The following is a 16141-nucleotide window of genomic DNA, read 5'->3' on the forward strand; positions in this document are numbered from 1 at the left end:
ATGCTTAATCTAAGGATGGTAAACACAAGATCAATACATTGTCAGAAATTATCACTGGTTATTCTATGCAGAATTGATGCGGAGGAAACGCATACCAAAGCATTATTCAGGTAGAGCATAACAGGGGACGCGAGCTTGCTATCCAGGAATGCTCGTCCAACCCCTGTTGTAGAAAGCATATAAACCGAGACAACCTCAGTCATAACACCATTGGCATAAATGAACAGTAGTTTCCAGTACTCCAAATATGTACTGTGGCCGCTTAGAAAGGCAGTGGCTCAATGAATATAGTGCCCAAAGTTTATGGGAAGGAAATGAAATAGTCAAGTTCTTCCCAATAACTCCTTGGAAAGAGTGTAGGCACAGGAACCCCAATACCTCCTTGGGATATGAAACACCACCACACTATTATTCCAAGAGGCCGGTGTTCAACTTTTTACTCGTTCTACCCTGCATGAGTTAAGATAACTCGCCAACACGGAAGAACCGATTCAGCACAGGAGGTATTCCAAACAGCAACCGCCAAACACGCGTGGTTTCCCAGAACACGGAAACTCCCCCACCACACAACCAGGATGGCGAAAATAGTTGATTCAAGAATAAGAAACACACAACAGCCCGGTTCCTCCCCGCAAGAGCTGGAGCCTCGACTCCTCCAACAGGGAGGAAAACTGCGTCTTAAAAAGATTAACACGCCATGAACAAGAGCCACAGGACAAAGCCCCAGCATTCCCGGAGGTAAACCAACAAAGGAATGTACAGTGGTGTGAGATGCACCCTTACCAGACCTCCCTTCCACGAACCGCAGCTCTGGGATCAGAATAAACGGCCCGGTCTATCGTCATGAAAGTCTCTGTTTTCCGCTGACGTAGCGACGCCAGAACGGCGATTTCCCAGGTGCTCATGGGAATCGTAGTTCTCTAATCTACTGGGATCCGAACACGTACTGGTCTCGGTCAGTGTTCTCTGCGGAGCAGTTCACCTCCGATGCATTGCATCACTTTTTGACAGATCTTCCATGTCTGGAAGCCCGGCGTGGAAAACCTGTTGGAAACCGAGCATCGTAATCCCTACGGTGGAAACGCCGTCCATAGCGATGACTGGCCGACGGGCTCCTTGAGCCCGTTGGAATCCAGCCGGAATGAGCGGCCGATTTTAATTCCGACCACCTAGATTGTAATTAGGCGGTCGAAATTGAAACCGGGATGAGGCTCGGAAACCGGACCTCATCGTAATAAGGTCTGTTGTGTGTTACAAATAGTGCAAAGCAGCAAAGGATTTCTTCTGTGAACTCCAAGGGTTATTCCTGATTTTCGCCAGCCTTTTCAATGAAGGTTGGAAAGTTCTAAAACAAATCCGAAGTCTTGTTTAGCTGTGTAAATAATATAAATGCACATTATTGACTTCATGCTAAATAAGTTTTACTTAATTTATATGAAATGTATAACATGTAAAGATGCCAGTTTTTATATAGCCCACATCTGCTAATGATGAAGTCTCATGCATTTTTTAACTTGTGTGTGTCTTCTTTCAGATGTGCTCAAGGATGTGTTGCCTAGTGCCTGTATGATGATACATGACTTATTCATAAAATATATATCATGTGAATATGTAGATTATGCTGCCAGATGTGCATTTTAAATGATCATGCAGCCATATTGTTGAGTGGCATAGAATTTTACAACAGAAGAAGGCTTAGATCTTGTTATTTGGAATAGTGTTATGAGTGGCAAATTGTCCACTGTCACTCAAGGGACTAAGTCAAATAGTACTGAGCCATCCATGACAAAAAGCTCCCCAATGGAGAGAAGTTGGACAGAGGAGAACTCGAGGAACCGTCAGCTAATGATACCGGTTTGGCAAGTAGCTCGGGCAGTATGAGATCTTAATATCTGTGGATAGTCTCTGAGCTCCCAGGTCATAATGTTTCGAAGCCTGCACAAGAAACAGAACAAGCATTTGCAATGCAATAGGTCTCGCATTTAAGCGAGTTTGAGCTATTGGCATTGTAATGACAATGCATTTTATTTATGTTTTGTTTTTTTAAACATATATAAAAGGCATTTATAATGCCGATAGCTTAAACTCGCGTAAATGCGAAACCTATTGCATTGCATTCCGTGCACATCAGCTGTCTGGGCAAGTGCACATCTCCTGTCCCCCTTCGGCAACCAAGTCGACAATAGATCTCGCCAATACATCTACATAGACATTCCATACACACAGACACGTGACCACATACACAAACACACACAGAAATACACACAGGTGTACACACACGCATAGGCACTGCCACCTACACAAGAGTAAACAGATATACTTTTATATGAAGACAGACAAACTCGAGGCACACCAGACACAAGCACAAAAGTACACATGGAATGGAAACCCACAAATACAGAAAATGACAACATGCACACACATATACCCACACACCTGCAACTTACTGCTGTGAAAGCAGATTTACATGCACACGCGCACAAGAATCAATTTACACAAAGTTATACCAATACACAGGCACATGCATAAACACATACACATTGACACACGAAGAAATAGCTGCATACGCAAGTATAAACAAATATAGAGACATACAACCAGAAGGCACAGGCATAAAGACACAGGTCTACATTGACACACCAACGCATACACGTACATGCACTAGCAAAAATACACCACCTACCAACTTACAGATACATCCTATATACAAACAACTCCATATGTACTTATTTGTACACATTTATACACCAAGAAATACACAGATACACAAGCACTTGTGCACATGTCAAAACATACAAACACAAACGTACACATACAGACTCGTACTCAAAGACTTACACACTTGACCAAGGGCAAACACAAGCATAGACACGTACGCAGGCACAAACACACACAGACTCATAGGCACACAGACTCACAAACACACAGACTCTTAGATTCAGACACACCATCCAACACACTGATCCACACGGCACGCACATACAATCACACATGCACACACACAGACTCACAGATCTAGACACACACCATCAGACAGACGCACAGACACACTCACAGAGAGTCAGTGGTCAATACAAGCTTGGTGGAAGAAATGGCTGCGGAAGAAATGGCTGCGGAGAGAAATAAGCATAAAGATAGATCCAGACACACCATCCAACACACTGATCCACACGGCACGCACATACAATCACACATGCACACACAGACTCACAGATCTAGACACACACCATCAGACAGATGCACAAACACACTCACAGAGAGTCAGGGGTCAATACAAGCCCGGTGGAAGAAATGGCTGCGGAGAGAAATAGACATTAAGATGCATATAACTATTTGGAAACAACAAAACGTAATACTAGAAAACAAGCACCCATGTAACTGGTATTGAACCCTTCCAGTGCCACCCTTCCTCATCGCTCCCCAGAATCGTTTTAAACATCAAAGTACATCATACGGACTTACAACATACGGATTTGGATCGTGCGAAGTGAAAGTGAAGAGACGCCGTGCACGTGTCCATCTGCTGTCCAGGGGCAAGCTGATAGAGACGCCATGAGCGTGCACATCGGCTGTCCGGGCAAGTGCACATCTCCTGTCCCCCTTCGGCAACCAAGTCGACGACAATAGATCTCGCCAAGGCGAGCAGCACATGCGCTGCGTCGCTAGGCGAGACCTAAAAAGGACAAGAGGATCATACCAAGTTAAGGAAAAACAGGGCATATATAACAAGTTAATGTTGGTAGAAAAGGTCATACCCAAGTGTGACCTGCTTGATTAGGGTGATGCAGTTTCATGGTAGACAGATTGCCACAATGAAGTGTCATGAAGGTGTGCATTTGTGCAGGGCACAGCTGTCCGCCTGTCTTTCTGTAACTGCACTTTCTAAAAAGCATACACTTAACTTTGAATGTCTCCTTGTTAGTTAGTGCGGCACAATGCATAGCTCAGAAACAAAGGCTACCACTGCTCACTATTTCGTAACTTTGCTATCTGCAGCAGATGCTCCAATTCAGTGAAATTTCAAGTTACATCTCTGTTCCTTAGAAAGTGCATTGCATACAAGTGTGCACACATTCGTAATACAGCTCAGACCAAGGGCCATGACAGATTATCAGGCATTGAAGGTCCCTCAAAAGCAAGACATATGCATGGCGTTTATTGAGACAGGCTAAACTATCACAGATGATATTAGAGGAGCCAAAATCAGCCCCTTGAGATTGATGGCACAATTGAAAGGTTGCAAATGTGAAGCTGTCCAGACCGCTTCAAAGCATGTTGGTGTGGTACATGCTTTTATAGTTCTTATGAGGCCTTCTGATGTAGAGCGAGACACCCGTATTTGTAGTTTGTGCCAGATGATGGGGGTGTGCATGTGATTGGTAGCTGGAGCTGCCATTCACTTCTGTAGCTAGTTTTGGATATGCTAGACAGGAAAAGGAATTGTGTGGGCAGCTTCTGAAGGATTAGTTTCTTCTTAGTGTAAGCGGAGGTTGTGACTGTTCTGTCACTAGACATTAGATCAAGTTTTGGGCTTTCTACAAAATCGAGTATCTGTGGATGGTTCTGGCATTTTGTCTGTCGCGTATTAGCTTCTAGGTACCTCCTGAGCAATTGTTTCTCAGTGCTGAGGAGTAGTGAGGATGCGTGCAGTTGCTGATTGCATGTGTGAGTAGGATAGTATCTTCCCTTGCTTGTATTTCATACATTTTAGAACTGTGATGTGATTCTTACTGCCTTTAAACTGGTACAGTGTGTGATTGTTTTTTTTTTTTTTTTTTTTTTGCCGTAAGACATTTATTATGAACAAATAAAACAGATGCGTTACACTGCGTCACGCCAACAACCCGGAGGCAGGCCGCTATATGGTAAAGTGTACAAAGATTATATATTAACATCTCTAAGGCCCCCCTCCGGCCAGGGGAGCAGTCAGAGGCGAACTTAAGATACAATAAAACTTTAGTGTGTATTGTGCATCTCTAGCGTGGAAACGGTCTTACTTTTGACCCAGTGCCGCTGACCTTAGAAAGATAGTGAAAATCAATGCATCCGCCCCCTAGGAAGCAGCAGTCGACCCACCGCTGCAGCGGACTATAGACGGGATTTGTCAGTCAGCACCATGTTTCCCCCCACAATTCCCCCCAACAAACTAAACCAAAAACCTCAAACATAGGTGCAAGTACTTAGGAACAGCATGTATGTCGCAGTCCAGGTCCCAAAGGGGATGTGCGGGCTCACCGCGGGTTTTTCCGATAGAGTGCCGGCCATGTGTAGAGCAGGTGCGGGAAAGATATCTTAACTGTGCGCGCCTGAGCAAGGGACGGGCGGGGCAGAGGGGGGGAGGGGCAGCGGATTATCCATAATAGGGCCAATGGGGTGGGAGGGGGGGAAGCAGCTCACTCTGTCCGGGTTAGCGGAGTCTGTAAACATAGATCTTGCGCCTGGGCAGTCCCTGACAGCATAAATGCGGGGCAGCGGGACCTCTATCAGTAACATACACAGCGCGGCCCCCTAGCCCATGTCGTCCGAGACACTAGTAGCGCGGGAGGTGTCAGCGGGGTCAGAGGCCGTGCGTTCAGTAGTCCACTGCACAAACGGGCCCCATATGTCAGTGGGTCTGGAAGCGGTGGGCATGGTCTCCCAGTAGTGTGTCAGTTGAGTTTGGCCATAAGTCACATCCCTGATCCAGCTCTCGAGCGTGGGGAGGGCCGGTCTGCCCCAGTGTATAGCTATCTGCCGTTTGGCGTATAATAGGAGTAACGCATGCAGTTTCCTGTTACAGGGCTCCGTGCGCTTAACGTACCCCAGCAATCCCAGCAGTGGAGACGGTGAGTCACGTCTCTGTACGATTTGATTTATGGCGTTGAAGACCCCTGACCAGTATGCTTCCAGCTTGGGGCAGCTCCAAGCCACATGAAGGAAGGTGGCATCATCCCCCCCGCATTTCCAGCACGCGGCATCCTCACGGATACCCATGCGGCGTAGTAATGTCGGAGTGCGGTAGTATCTGTGTAGGAATTTGAAGTGGATAAGCCGCAGTCGGTAACTCGGTGATGGCGCCGTGAGTTGAGCGCAGCAATACTCCCATGCGTCCTCAGGCAGCTGATCCCCCAAGTCCTCAGCCCAGGCGGACTCGGCCAAGGCCACCGTCACCGGGGCTTGTTCCTGCATGCAATTATATAATCTAGACACTAGCTTTTTAGGGGATGGACGTGAGAGCAAGTCCTGCAGAGCGGCTAGTGTGCAAGGTTCTTCCGGGAAGCCCTGTCCTATCTTCTTGCAAGATTCCCGAAGGGAATGATATAGTAATTTGTCAGCGAACGTGCAGGGTCGGTCATCCCCATCCGCAGGCATCTCGAAAAATGAGCCATCTGGATAAAGGTCCGCGAAAGTGAGAAGCCTACTCCCACAGATAGTGAGGACATCACCCCTCGCCGCCAGACAAGGCAGCAGCGGGTTGCCCCTAAGAGGAACCGCCGGCGCATATAGCAGGGAGAGACCAGCCCGCTTCCGAAGCTCACGCCAGGACCAGCGGACCATTTCCACCGTGTCCACCTCGCGCGACGGGCATACAACCTCTCCATACAACGCCACTCGTAGCGGCGAGGGGGCGACTGCTGCTAGTTCCACCGCCACATGCGGCTGGAAGGGGGTTGGGTAGGCCCAGAAATGCAGAAATTGGGCTTGTGCACAGAGTGAATAGAGCTTTAAGTCCGGGGCCCCCAATCCTCCCTGTCGGAGAGGAAGCGTGAGCAGGTCCCATGACACTCTTGCCTGGCCACCCGCCCACACCAGTTTCAGCAGGAGCGAGCGGACCTGGGTGTGAAAGTGCGTCGTCATAGGTAGTGGTACGTTGACGAACAAGTACAAGAACTTGGGGAGGACCACCATTTTGGCCAGTGCGATTCTAGCAACCAAGGACAGCGGCAGTTTATTCCAGACTTCGACCTTTCCTTCCAGCCAGTCCACCGCCCTTCCGAAGTTCAGCGTCCACAACTCCTGCACATCTCGACTTATCCAGATGCCCAGATATTTGACAGCTTCCGTCTCCCATCTGAGGGGGTAGTCAGGAGCAGGTCTGTCAGTGCTCTCCGTCAGGGGGAAGGCCACCGACTTCGACCAGTTAATGGATATCCCTGCCAGTCCCTCAAATCTCACGAATTCATGCAGTAGTGGGCTCAGGTTATCTTTGGGGTTCTGAACGTACAAGGTGACATCGTCCGCGTATAACGAGATCAGTAAGCTTCTGGCACTGAATCCGATGCCCCTGGCAGTGTGGTGCTGCCGAACTCGAGCTGCCAACGGCTCCATAGCAATCGCAAAGAGGAGCGGGGATAGCGGGCAGCCCTGCCTAGTACCTCTCGAGACATCGAAAGGTTTGGAGACAAGGCCGTTAACGCTCACTCGGGCTCTGGGTGACGTGTATAGGAGCTTAATAAGGGTCATGAAGTTTTGACTGAATCCCATCCGCCTCAGCACTTCGAAAAGGTAAGGCCATTCCAAAGAGTCAAAGGCTTTGGTGGCGTCCAAAAACACCACCGCCGCCTGTACTGACGGGTGCAGGTAGTGAAGGACCGAGAAGATAGTCCTGAGATTATGTGATGTTGCACGACCAGGGATGAATCCCGATTGATCAGGAAGCGCTATAATCGGCAACAACGGTTGCAATCTATCAGCAATTACTTTGGCGTAGATTTTGGCATCTACGTTTATAAGGGACAGGGGTCTGTAAGAGTCTAGCTGTTGATCGTCTTTGTCTGGCTTGAGGAGCGTGACAATGAGAGCCTCACGCATTGAGTCTGGGAGGGATTGCGACTCGAGAGCCTCGACAAACACGGCGTGTAGTCTCGGCGCCAGTTCGGCAACGTAGGTTTTATAAAAGGAGGTGGTCAGGCCATCGGGGCCAGGAGCTTTATTGGCCGGCATGCTTTTAATCACTTGGGCGATATCTTCCACTGTAACAGTGAGGTCCATGTATTGTCTGTGATTGTTGTTGAACCATACGAGGGCAATGGAGTCGAGAAAGTCCCGTAGTGACGCAGGTGCCGCGGGCTGTCTCGAGGTATACAGAGCAGCATAGAAGTCTGCGAAGGCGCCCAACACCGCCTCCTGGCCCACCACCAGACGGCCAGTGCTATCAAAGATAGAGTGTATGTAGTGTGACTGTGTGCGACTAGCAATCAGTCTAGCAAGAGTCCTACTTGGCCTATCTCCCTCCCCGTACCTGCGCGCCTCTGCCTGCCGCCCTAGAAACCGCACCTCACGTTCCGCCTCCTCGTTAAATGCCAGCAGTTTGGTTTTCAGTGCGCCCGCTAGCGCCAGCGTAGGGTCGGAGCTATAAGCAACATCCAAGTCTTTCAGTTCCCCTTCAAGTTTAGCTAACGTGGCCCTTATAGTGCTAAGGACCCCTGCTTTTCGGGCAATGCATTGACCCCTTATGACAGCTTTAAATGCGTCCCACACCATGGCATCAGAAGTGGCGGACCCCTCATTCTCAGTGAAATAAGTAGTGATATCCTCTCTTATCTCCTCTACAAACACAGGGTCAGTGAGCGCATGTGGGGGAAGGCGCCATTGGAACGCCCTGTGTGCAGCGTCGGGGGGACGCAAGACCAACATGCATGGAGCATGATCTGATAATGATCGGGCCATTATATCCACCCTTGACACCCATGTCGCAACCTCAGGGGACACCAACCAGAAATCTAGTCGCGACCAAGCAGCCTTGTGAGATGTATAGCAGGTCCCTACTTTTGCACCCGGATTTCTAACTCGCCACACATCTGAGAGCTGGCCCTCCCTTATAATGTCAGAAAGCGCTTGGCGCGCTCTAGTGTGTTGCGGTCTACTCACACCCTTGCGATCTGCATCATCGTCTAACACCACATTGAAATCTCCCCCCAATATCACCACCCTACAATCCAGCAACACAATTTTCGCCCAAACAGTTCTAAAGAAGTCAGGATCGTCCACATTCGGGCCATATATTGCAGTTAGGACAATGGGTCGCCCCTGCAGAGCACCGTGGAGCAGTACATATCTACCCTCCGCATCCCTCTCGTGAGAATACTCCCGCCAGTCCAGCCCCCTGCGAACGAGTATAGCTACGCCCCTCGCATAATTCGAGTAAATGGAAGAGTAAACATGCGCCCATCTGGAATTCTTCAATCTAGCTGAGGGGGTGACATTCAGGTGTGTTTCCTGTAGGAAGCAAATATCGACACTGTGTCTAGACAACATGCCATGTAGCAAGCGGGCTTTCCGGAAGTCACCAAGGCCTCTAATGTTCCAAGTCCAGATTTTAATGTCTCCCATCAATGCAGTGGACAGTCCCAGATCCCTGCCATCCAACCCCGCCCCTGGAAATCGCCCTGGCGCCCAGACCCTCCATCAGTAGACCTAGCGTTCTGAGATCTAGGAATGTGTAGTAGCACAATGCACCTAATACGAACCAAAACTTGCAACATAGCAAAACCCCCCCTCCACCCACTTCCCTCAGCAACCCCCCAATCAGGTCGTGACATACCCCAATAACATTTACACAGTTCGTCAAAAGTCCCCAACATCAGCAACAAAGGGAGGCACCCCATGAGGCGTGGCGTGCTCGGCTAACACCCCCATGTCTTCGGGGTGGCTACCATCAAACTTAAGAGGTCCTGGGTTCTGGCAGCGTCCCCACCCCTCAAACCTCGAGGTCCGCAACCAGCCTTTGTATCCGTTAGAGCCTGGAGACGGCAGCTCCAGCCGATGTACGATGGCGCCCCAGCTACCAATCGCAAGTAGTTAGAGCGGGAGAAGCGAGCTTGTGTAAAAGTTCTGTCCGGCAGTCCACAGTTTCTCTAAAAGTAAATTTGCAGCACTTCAGGATGAACATGATTGTGACCTCAGTCGTTGTCACTCAGGTGACCCGAAGCTTCCTCGAGTCTTGGCGATTTTCTCCGGGCCCCTGCACAGATGTGTTTGGCAAACTTTAGGGCCGATTTGGCGTCAGTGAAGAAGTGTGAGGTGTTGTCGTGGAGGACCTTCAGCTTAGCAGGGTATAAAAGAGAGTAGGGCACGCCAGCTTGTAACAGCACTTTCTTCGCTGGTAGAAATTCCTTCCGGGCCGCCTGCACCAGCGGGGTGAAATCTGGGTAGAAGGATATGTGATTACCCTGATGTGTGATCTTGCCTTTCTCTCTCGCCAACCGGAGGATGATGTCCCTGTCTTGGTAGTTAAGTAGTTTAGCAAGGATCGGACGCGGTGGGGCCCCCACCGGGGGCTTCTTCCCCAGCGATCTGTGCGCCCTCTCCACCGTGAACACCGGGGACAAATCTGGGTCGAACAGGTCATGCAGGAGGGACGATACGAACGATTCCATCTTTCCCGTGTTGGTAGTCTCCGGAACGCCCGTAATGCGGATATTAGATCTACGGGAGCGCGCCTCCAAATCGTCCGACTTGGCGCGCAGATTGTCGAGTTCGCGCTCCAGCGTCGTGATGTGTCGCTTAGCCTGTTGTTGAAATTCGCAACACTCCGCTTGCCTGGTTTCGAGACTGTCCAGTTTCTTCTCGTGGGTGTCCACCTTAGCCTTCACGGATTCGAGTTGCGCCGACATGGTGTCTAGCTTTGCATCTATACTCTTCAGGCTCGTCCTCACCTCCATGATAAGGGCCCCAAAATCTATATCTGGGGCTGCCCCCTGCGACGTCGATGCGCTCGCCTCCGGTTCCATTGCCGCGTTCTTCGGGGTCTTCTTACCGTCAAATGTCAACTTGGGTTGTTTGGCATCCGTTTTCCCCATCGCACCCGGCAAGAGATAACCCCCGGCTAAGCAATGGGGCAGCACCTCTTCGTTCAACCGCTAGCACGTTATGTGCTTGGTCGACCAGGCGGCACAAGCTCTCGTCCAGCGCGCTATTTAACACGCAGCAGGTAGGGCAGGCAAAGTCGGAGACCCCCGTGAACGCCCCGTGAGCTCAGCAAGCGTCAACGGTCAGCGAGGGCCTTCTTCGGGGTTCGAGCACACCGGGGATCCTCCTCCTCCACTAGGAGGGCGGCGCACCGGGGCCCGGGGTGTTCAGGGCCACGAAATACCGCTCGAGGTGCTCAGGAGTGAGACTGGCCCAGCCGGAGAGCCGTGGGAGGGCTCGACAGCCCCGTGAGGCGGCAGGATCGTACCTGACCCTCGCCCCTTAATGGCACCCTCTCACCTCCACCACGGTCTTCTCCGTGTTGCATCCAGCGCTGGTCTGCATTCACGATCCACCCCGGGCGTCACACCAGTCAGCGCCGCCCTCAGTAGCGGCAAATCCGTCGCGTCGCGGCCGCTCCAACCAGGCGACCCGGTCACCACGATCTGCCCTCAGCCCTCTGCCAGAGAAGGTCACCTTCGGCCGCAGTGGGGGTGGAGCCGCGGGGCTCCGACAGCAAGTGTCGCTCCGTTCGCTGGGGCCTCCGCAGCCGCGGTCTCTCGTGCCTCGCAGCTCCCGTCTGAGGGCACTTCCGGTGTCGGTCTGGACCAGCCAGCCAGCCGGCGGAAAAGCCGTCCGCTCCCTCTGCAGTTGTGAGCCGTCCCCTCGCTCCCGATTCGGGTCGGAGGATCTGCAGGCAGTATGCAGCCGAACCCCAGAGGAGCGGGGCTCCGCAGTTGCCAGGACCAGGATTAACGAAGGATTAATAAGAGTAGCCGGCGGAGCTCACTCAAAGAGCGGCCATCTCGCTGCTCGGCTAGCCACGCCCCCCACAGTGTGTGATTGTTAGCAAATGTTTCGTGTGTATTGACATTGTGCTGTCATTCCTCAGTCTGCAATGTAGCATTAACATGGCTACCATATTTTGAACTTGCTGGAGGCTGCGGAGTAAGAAATTCAGGGGCGCTCTTTCCTTCATTGCGCTGTGTGCACCTTTAAAAAGGTGCGTCTGCGCAATGAAGAAAAGTGCGCCTCATTATGGTGAATGTGCTGCCCCCCAGGGCAGATGCGAACTCATGCTGCCCTGGGGGCAGCGGATTCACGTGAAATGCGGAGCGGCTGCTTTACAGCCTCTCCGTGTTTCACAGTGCAGCCGACAACCCGTCTGCACTTTGAAGGGGGATTAGCGATCCCCTTGCAGGCAGTGACTGCACCCACCTACAAGGGGATATCTGGGAGGTATGGGCCAGCCAGAGGGCTGCCATTAGGGGGCGCTTGGCGCACTGTCAGTGCACCTCCTGAGGGCGTCTTTGCCTCTGCGCCCGATACTGAGGCAAAGGGATTCCCTCATTTGCATGGGGCATGCACCCATGCAGATGAGGGAACGCCCCCTGCATATAGCGCTTTATGTACACCAGCACTATCAGTATTACAGGAGGGGATGCACAAGCGTCTGCGGCCCCTTCTGTAATGCTAGAGTGCCTCAGGGGTGCGCAAAGCGGGCGCAAGTGCCTGTTGCGCCCCAGGGACACTCTCTATAATACAGCCCCAGAAGAGCAAGGGTAAGCCATTGTTTCCTCCAGGCACAAAATAACAAACCTGAGTAGAGCTAAAACACTTTGTGAGAATGTCATAAAAGATACAGTTGCACCTAGAGGTTCCAGGGGGGAGAAGGATGTCTTGACTGCAGAGTTTATTTGAGTTCTATGAAAAAGCTCAGAGTTCATGAGTACACCTATTTCCTTTCAATAATGCTTCTTCTCCAGACTTGGAGGTTCAAGGTAGGTAGAAGATGATTGAGGGAATTCAGCCATTCACTTATTATTTAAACAACAAATGTCCATAAAGCCTCAACTTCATTGTGACTCCTTATTGCATTAATATTCGTTCTGCTGAGATGTATAACATCCCTTGAAAGTTGCTCGCTTAGGATGTTACACCTCCAACATTGGAAGTGTATGCCCTGGCAAAAGGCACTATTAAAAATGCTGTTTAACAAAGCATGTGGTGTCTTCCAAGTTCCTTTCTTCAAAGACTGCATCGCTAAAGCTTAGGGGTGATCAGTGCTTTCCCAAACACATCCACTGGATGGCAGTGTGAGGGACAGCAACTGAATCTGCAGTAGTCTCAGACTGCAATACTAGAAGTTTTTTTTTTTTCTTCCAACATATGGATTCAGTTGGCTATTGTCACCACTAACTTTTAAAGGTATCAGCTCCTGCCTGTACTTCTGTTCCGTTAAAGGTTCCTAGTGGCCTCTCTGGTTATATGTCCCAATATTGCTTTTGGTCATTAAAGGCATATTGTTCATGTTCATGCTTTGCTTTGAATGTCTCTGTAACTTGCTCTTCAGGTTCAGAAGGAAACTCTGACTCCACAGGAAGCCCAGGCTGTGGGGCGGCTACTTGGCTATCAAGGTGATGATCTACGATTTCTCCACATGACCGGCAAGAAACCAAACTTCGAAGTGGGCTCTGCTTCTCAGTTGAAACTGTCGTTTGCCAAAAAGAATGTCCCTGCGGGTAAGTAATGCATATGCAAGGCTGGTGGTGGTGGTGTACCATTTTGCCCGACTCGCACCTTCTTAAGTGTCTCAAATTGTCTGATCACTTTTACTCTGTCCAGAATTGGCTTCTAAGGACTACACTGGGGAAGTGGTAAAATCGACATTAAGTTTGAAAAGGTGATATAAGTTCACCTTTTTCGTCAAGCAAGAAAACATTCAAAAATGCCTATGACTCATTGTTACAGTGGGTCAGAAAAACAGAGACAAAGGCTTTGATTGCTAAAAATAAAAGTGAAATGGCTAGACCTCATAGGAAGTGTGCAACTTGAATGTCTGCATACAAAACTAGAGCAACTTAGATGCCTCCTTTACCGAAACGTACTTTTCACACAACCGTCGCCATCTATTCCCTAGCCTTAAGTGCCTGGAGCGTGCTTTGTAACATAGCTACATAATTTCTGATGCTTGTTGGCTGGATGAATTTTGCTAAGTATCAAAACTGTTTATTAACAGCATATGACCTGCTTCAATTTCACACCATTAATAAATCCTTGTACCTACAACCTAGCGAGTAGGAGGAAAGTTGGGAAAGAAATGCAGACTATCAAGACGCCAAAACAGCAGCAACACTAAAGCTTTCTGATCTCAAAATAAGAAAGGAAAAAAAACTCCCATCGAACTCCATAGCCTCATCCAATACTCTGGAATTTTTCAGAGTCTAATATCTGGAAAAAAAACCACCAAAGAGACTCCTTCCATTGAAATGTCTGATTGACAGCCATCTGCCTGAGACCTATTTGCCTATAACATTAGGGAAGGAGTTTTCTAAAATTCCAAGGAGTTGCTGTTCAGTTGCAGGCTTTGCCACAATCTGAGCATTGTCACAATCCATGCCATACCACATGAGGGAACGCACCACAGAAACCTACCCACATAGCTCTGGTATGGCGTGGTAGTAGTACAGTACAGCAATATTTACATTGCCTTCACATACAGAGGCAGCCCGACTAGCAGACCTACATAAAACTATGAATACAGACAGGCATCTGACATGCAGGCCAGCAAACATAAGGAGACACTGCACATATAACAGACAGCTTGCTGACACCCATGTACAAATAGGAAGACTCCTCCATAGAGGCATCTTTGCACATAGACCTTTAGAAACGCATAAAGCCAGGGCTAAGACACATATGAGTGCAACAAAGAACAGGCATGCAGCCTGCAATGCATACATGGACCCAAGTACACAAATAAAAATGTATGCCTTCACACACACACACACACAGGTCAAACACATACCAGTACAGATAATACACTCATAGGCACAGATATGGGCAGAGTGGCATATGCTTCATTTCGTCTTAATCGATTGTCCCTGTGAAGGATATCTGATTTGAAGTGACAAACTGAATGGAGTTTTGACGCCCATTCAATTTTTGACCTCTTCTTTGTGATATTATTTTTACAGAGCAATAGAATAATCCAGCCTCTGTCCCCACCCAAGCATTGCTGTCTTTGGAATTTGTTTTAAAGTGCACAGTCACAAGAGACCTCATGGTGCTGAGTGTAGATGTACAACTATGATAAACAAAGCGGACAAAGACAGGTCACAATTTAGCAGCAGTTGGGTGGTATCTGTGTAGGGCAGAACTTTCAACCCACAGCAACACATTTTCTATCCAATAGATTGCACATAAATATTGAACTGAATGTGAGAAAGTACAGATCCCTCGGTGACCCCTCATTTAATGTGTCAAATATTTGACCAAAAAGAAGCCAGTGACACGATTAGCGCCTGGCCTATCAGGAAAGATTGAAACCACCTTGGCAACCTTCCAGCCAATCCTAGTCTGGAAACGCCTGGAAATCACGTAATGGGCCAGTAGTTTTTGATGTGAGTGAGATCAAGGTCAGTCTTTTTCATGAGAGATGTGACATCCCCTTTTTACAGGGCTCCAGATAATATTTGTTGCTAAAAAGAAATGAATAGCATTGGCTTAACAATGTCAGACTATCAGACTTTAAAGATTATAACAGAAAAAATGTGCAAGGGTTGTCCGAGGAGCCTGACTGACATTCACAGGGGTCTTGCTCCCCTCCTCTCCAGAGGCCTTTGGAAAGGAAGTGGAATAATTCTAAGGCTAAAACCGTAGGAGCATGCCTAGGGGACAGTGTGACATATTGGCAGGGAGAAGAAACTGCAAGATCAGGGGGACGTGTGGAAGTAATGTCCACATTAATAAGAACCCCTGAGTAGGCTCAGAATTTAGTGCATTCTGAGGGCCCATTCTGTCCTTCATGTCTTCATTTTAATCCTTTTTAGGTCGAGCCTAGCGCATGCGTTGCTCTAGGAGATGACCTTTTGGAATTGGTCTGCACTTTTCCGTAACATGTGGCGTTATCCACCTTGCGGGAGCGAGCAGCGGTGCGCAGTGCGCCATGTGGTCTGTATCATGTTTCAATTAGCGTGGTGGCTTTCAGTTTCGTGGGTGCGCGTTCATGGTTTTTTTTGCAATGGCTTGGAACGTAGGCAGCATGCCACAAATTCAACACATCTCCTTACCCTTCAGCCACAATGGATTCTGCTGCGCAACCCGGTTTGATGCGAATTACATTCAAACTACATAATGCACCACAAAGTCACAGTTCAGCAGGGTGAATTTTAACGTGCGTTTTTTTGCTGAATGCATCCGTCCGTGTTGCTTATTGCCCGCCCCGTCTGTGTTGCTTATTGCCCGTCCG

The 16141-nt window shown here is 49.3% G+C and overlaps 2 protein-coding genes across 6 annotated transcripts in view; one reads left to right on the top strand and one right to left on the bottom strand.

Annotated features, from left to right (window-relative positions):
- CIAPIN1 (cytokine induced apoptosis inhibitor 1) overlaps window positions 1-16141 on the top strand; it is a 169119-nt gene that overhangs the window by 100417 nt on the left and 52561 nt on the right. For all 5 annotated transcript variants that reach the window (XM_085639167.1, XM_085639166.1, XM_085639164.1 and 2 more), the window contains exon 5: window positions 13244-13412. In XM_085639167.1, the coding sequence (XP_085495293.1) occupies window positions 13244-13412 (169 nt within the window). The remainder of the gene's footprint in view (window positions 1-13243; window positions 13413-16141) is intronic.
- The window catches only part of LOC146775912 (C-C motif chemokine 22-like), a 97499-nt gene that overhangs the window by 274 nt on the left and 81084 nt on the right, over window positions 1-16141 (bottom strand). The window lies entirely within an intron of this gene.

This window comes from Triturus cristatus, chromosome 12 (genome assembly GCF_964204655.1).
Source record: "Triturus cristatus chromosome 12, aTriCri1.1, whole genome shotgun sequence".
NCBI lineage: Eukaryota > Metazoa > Chordata > Amphibia > Caudata > Salamandridae > Triturus > Triturus cristatus.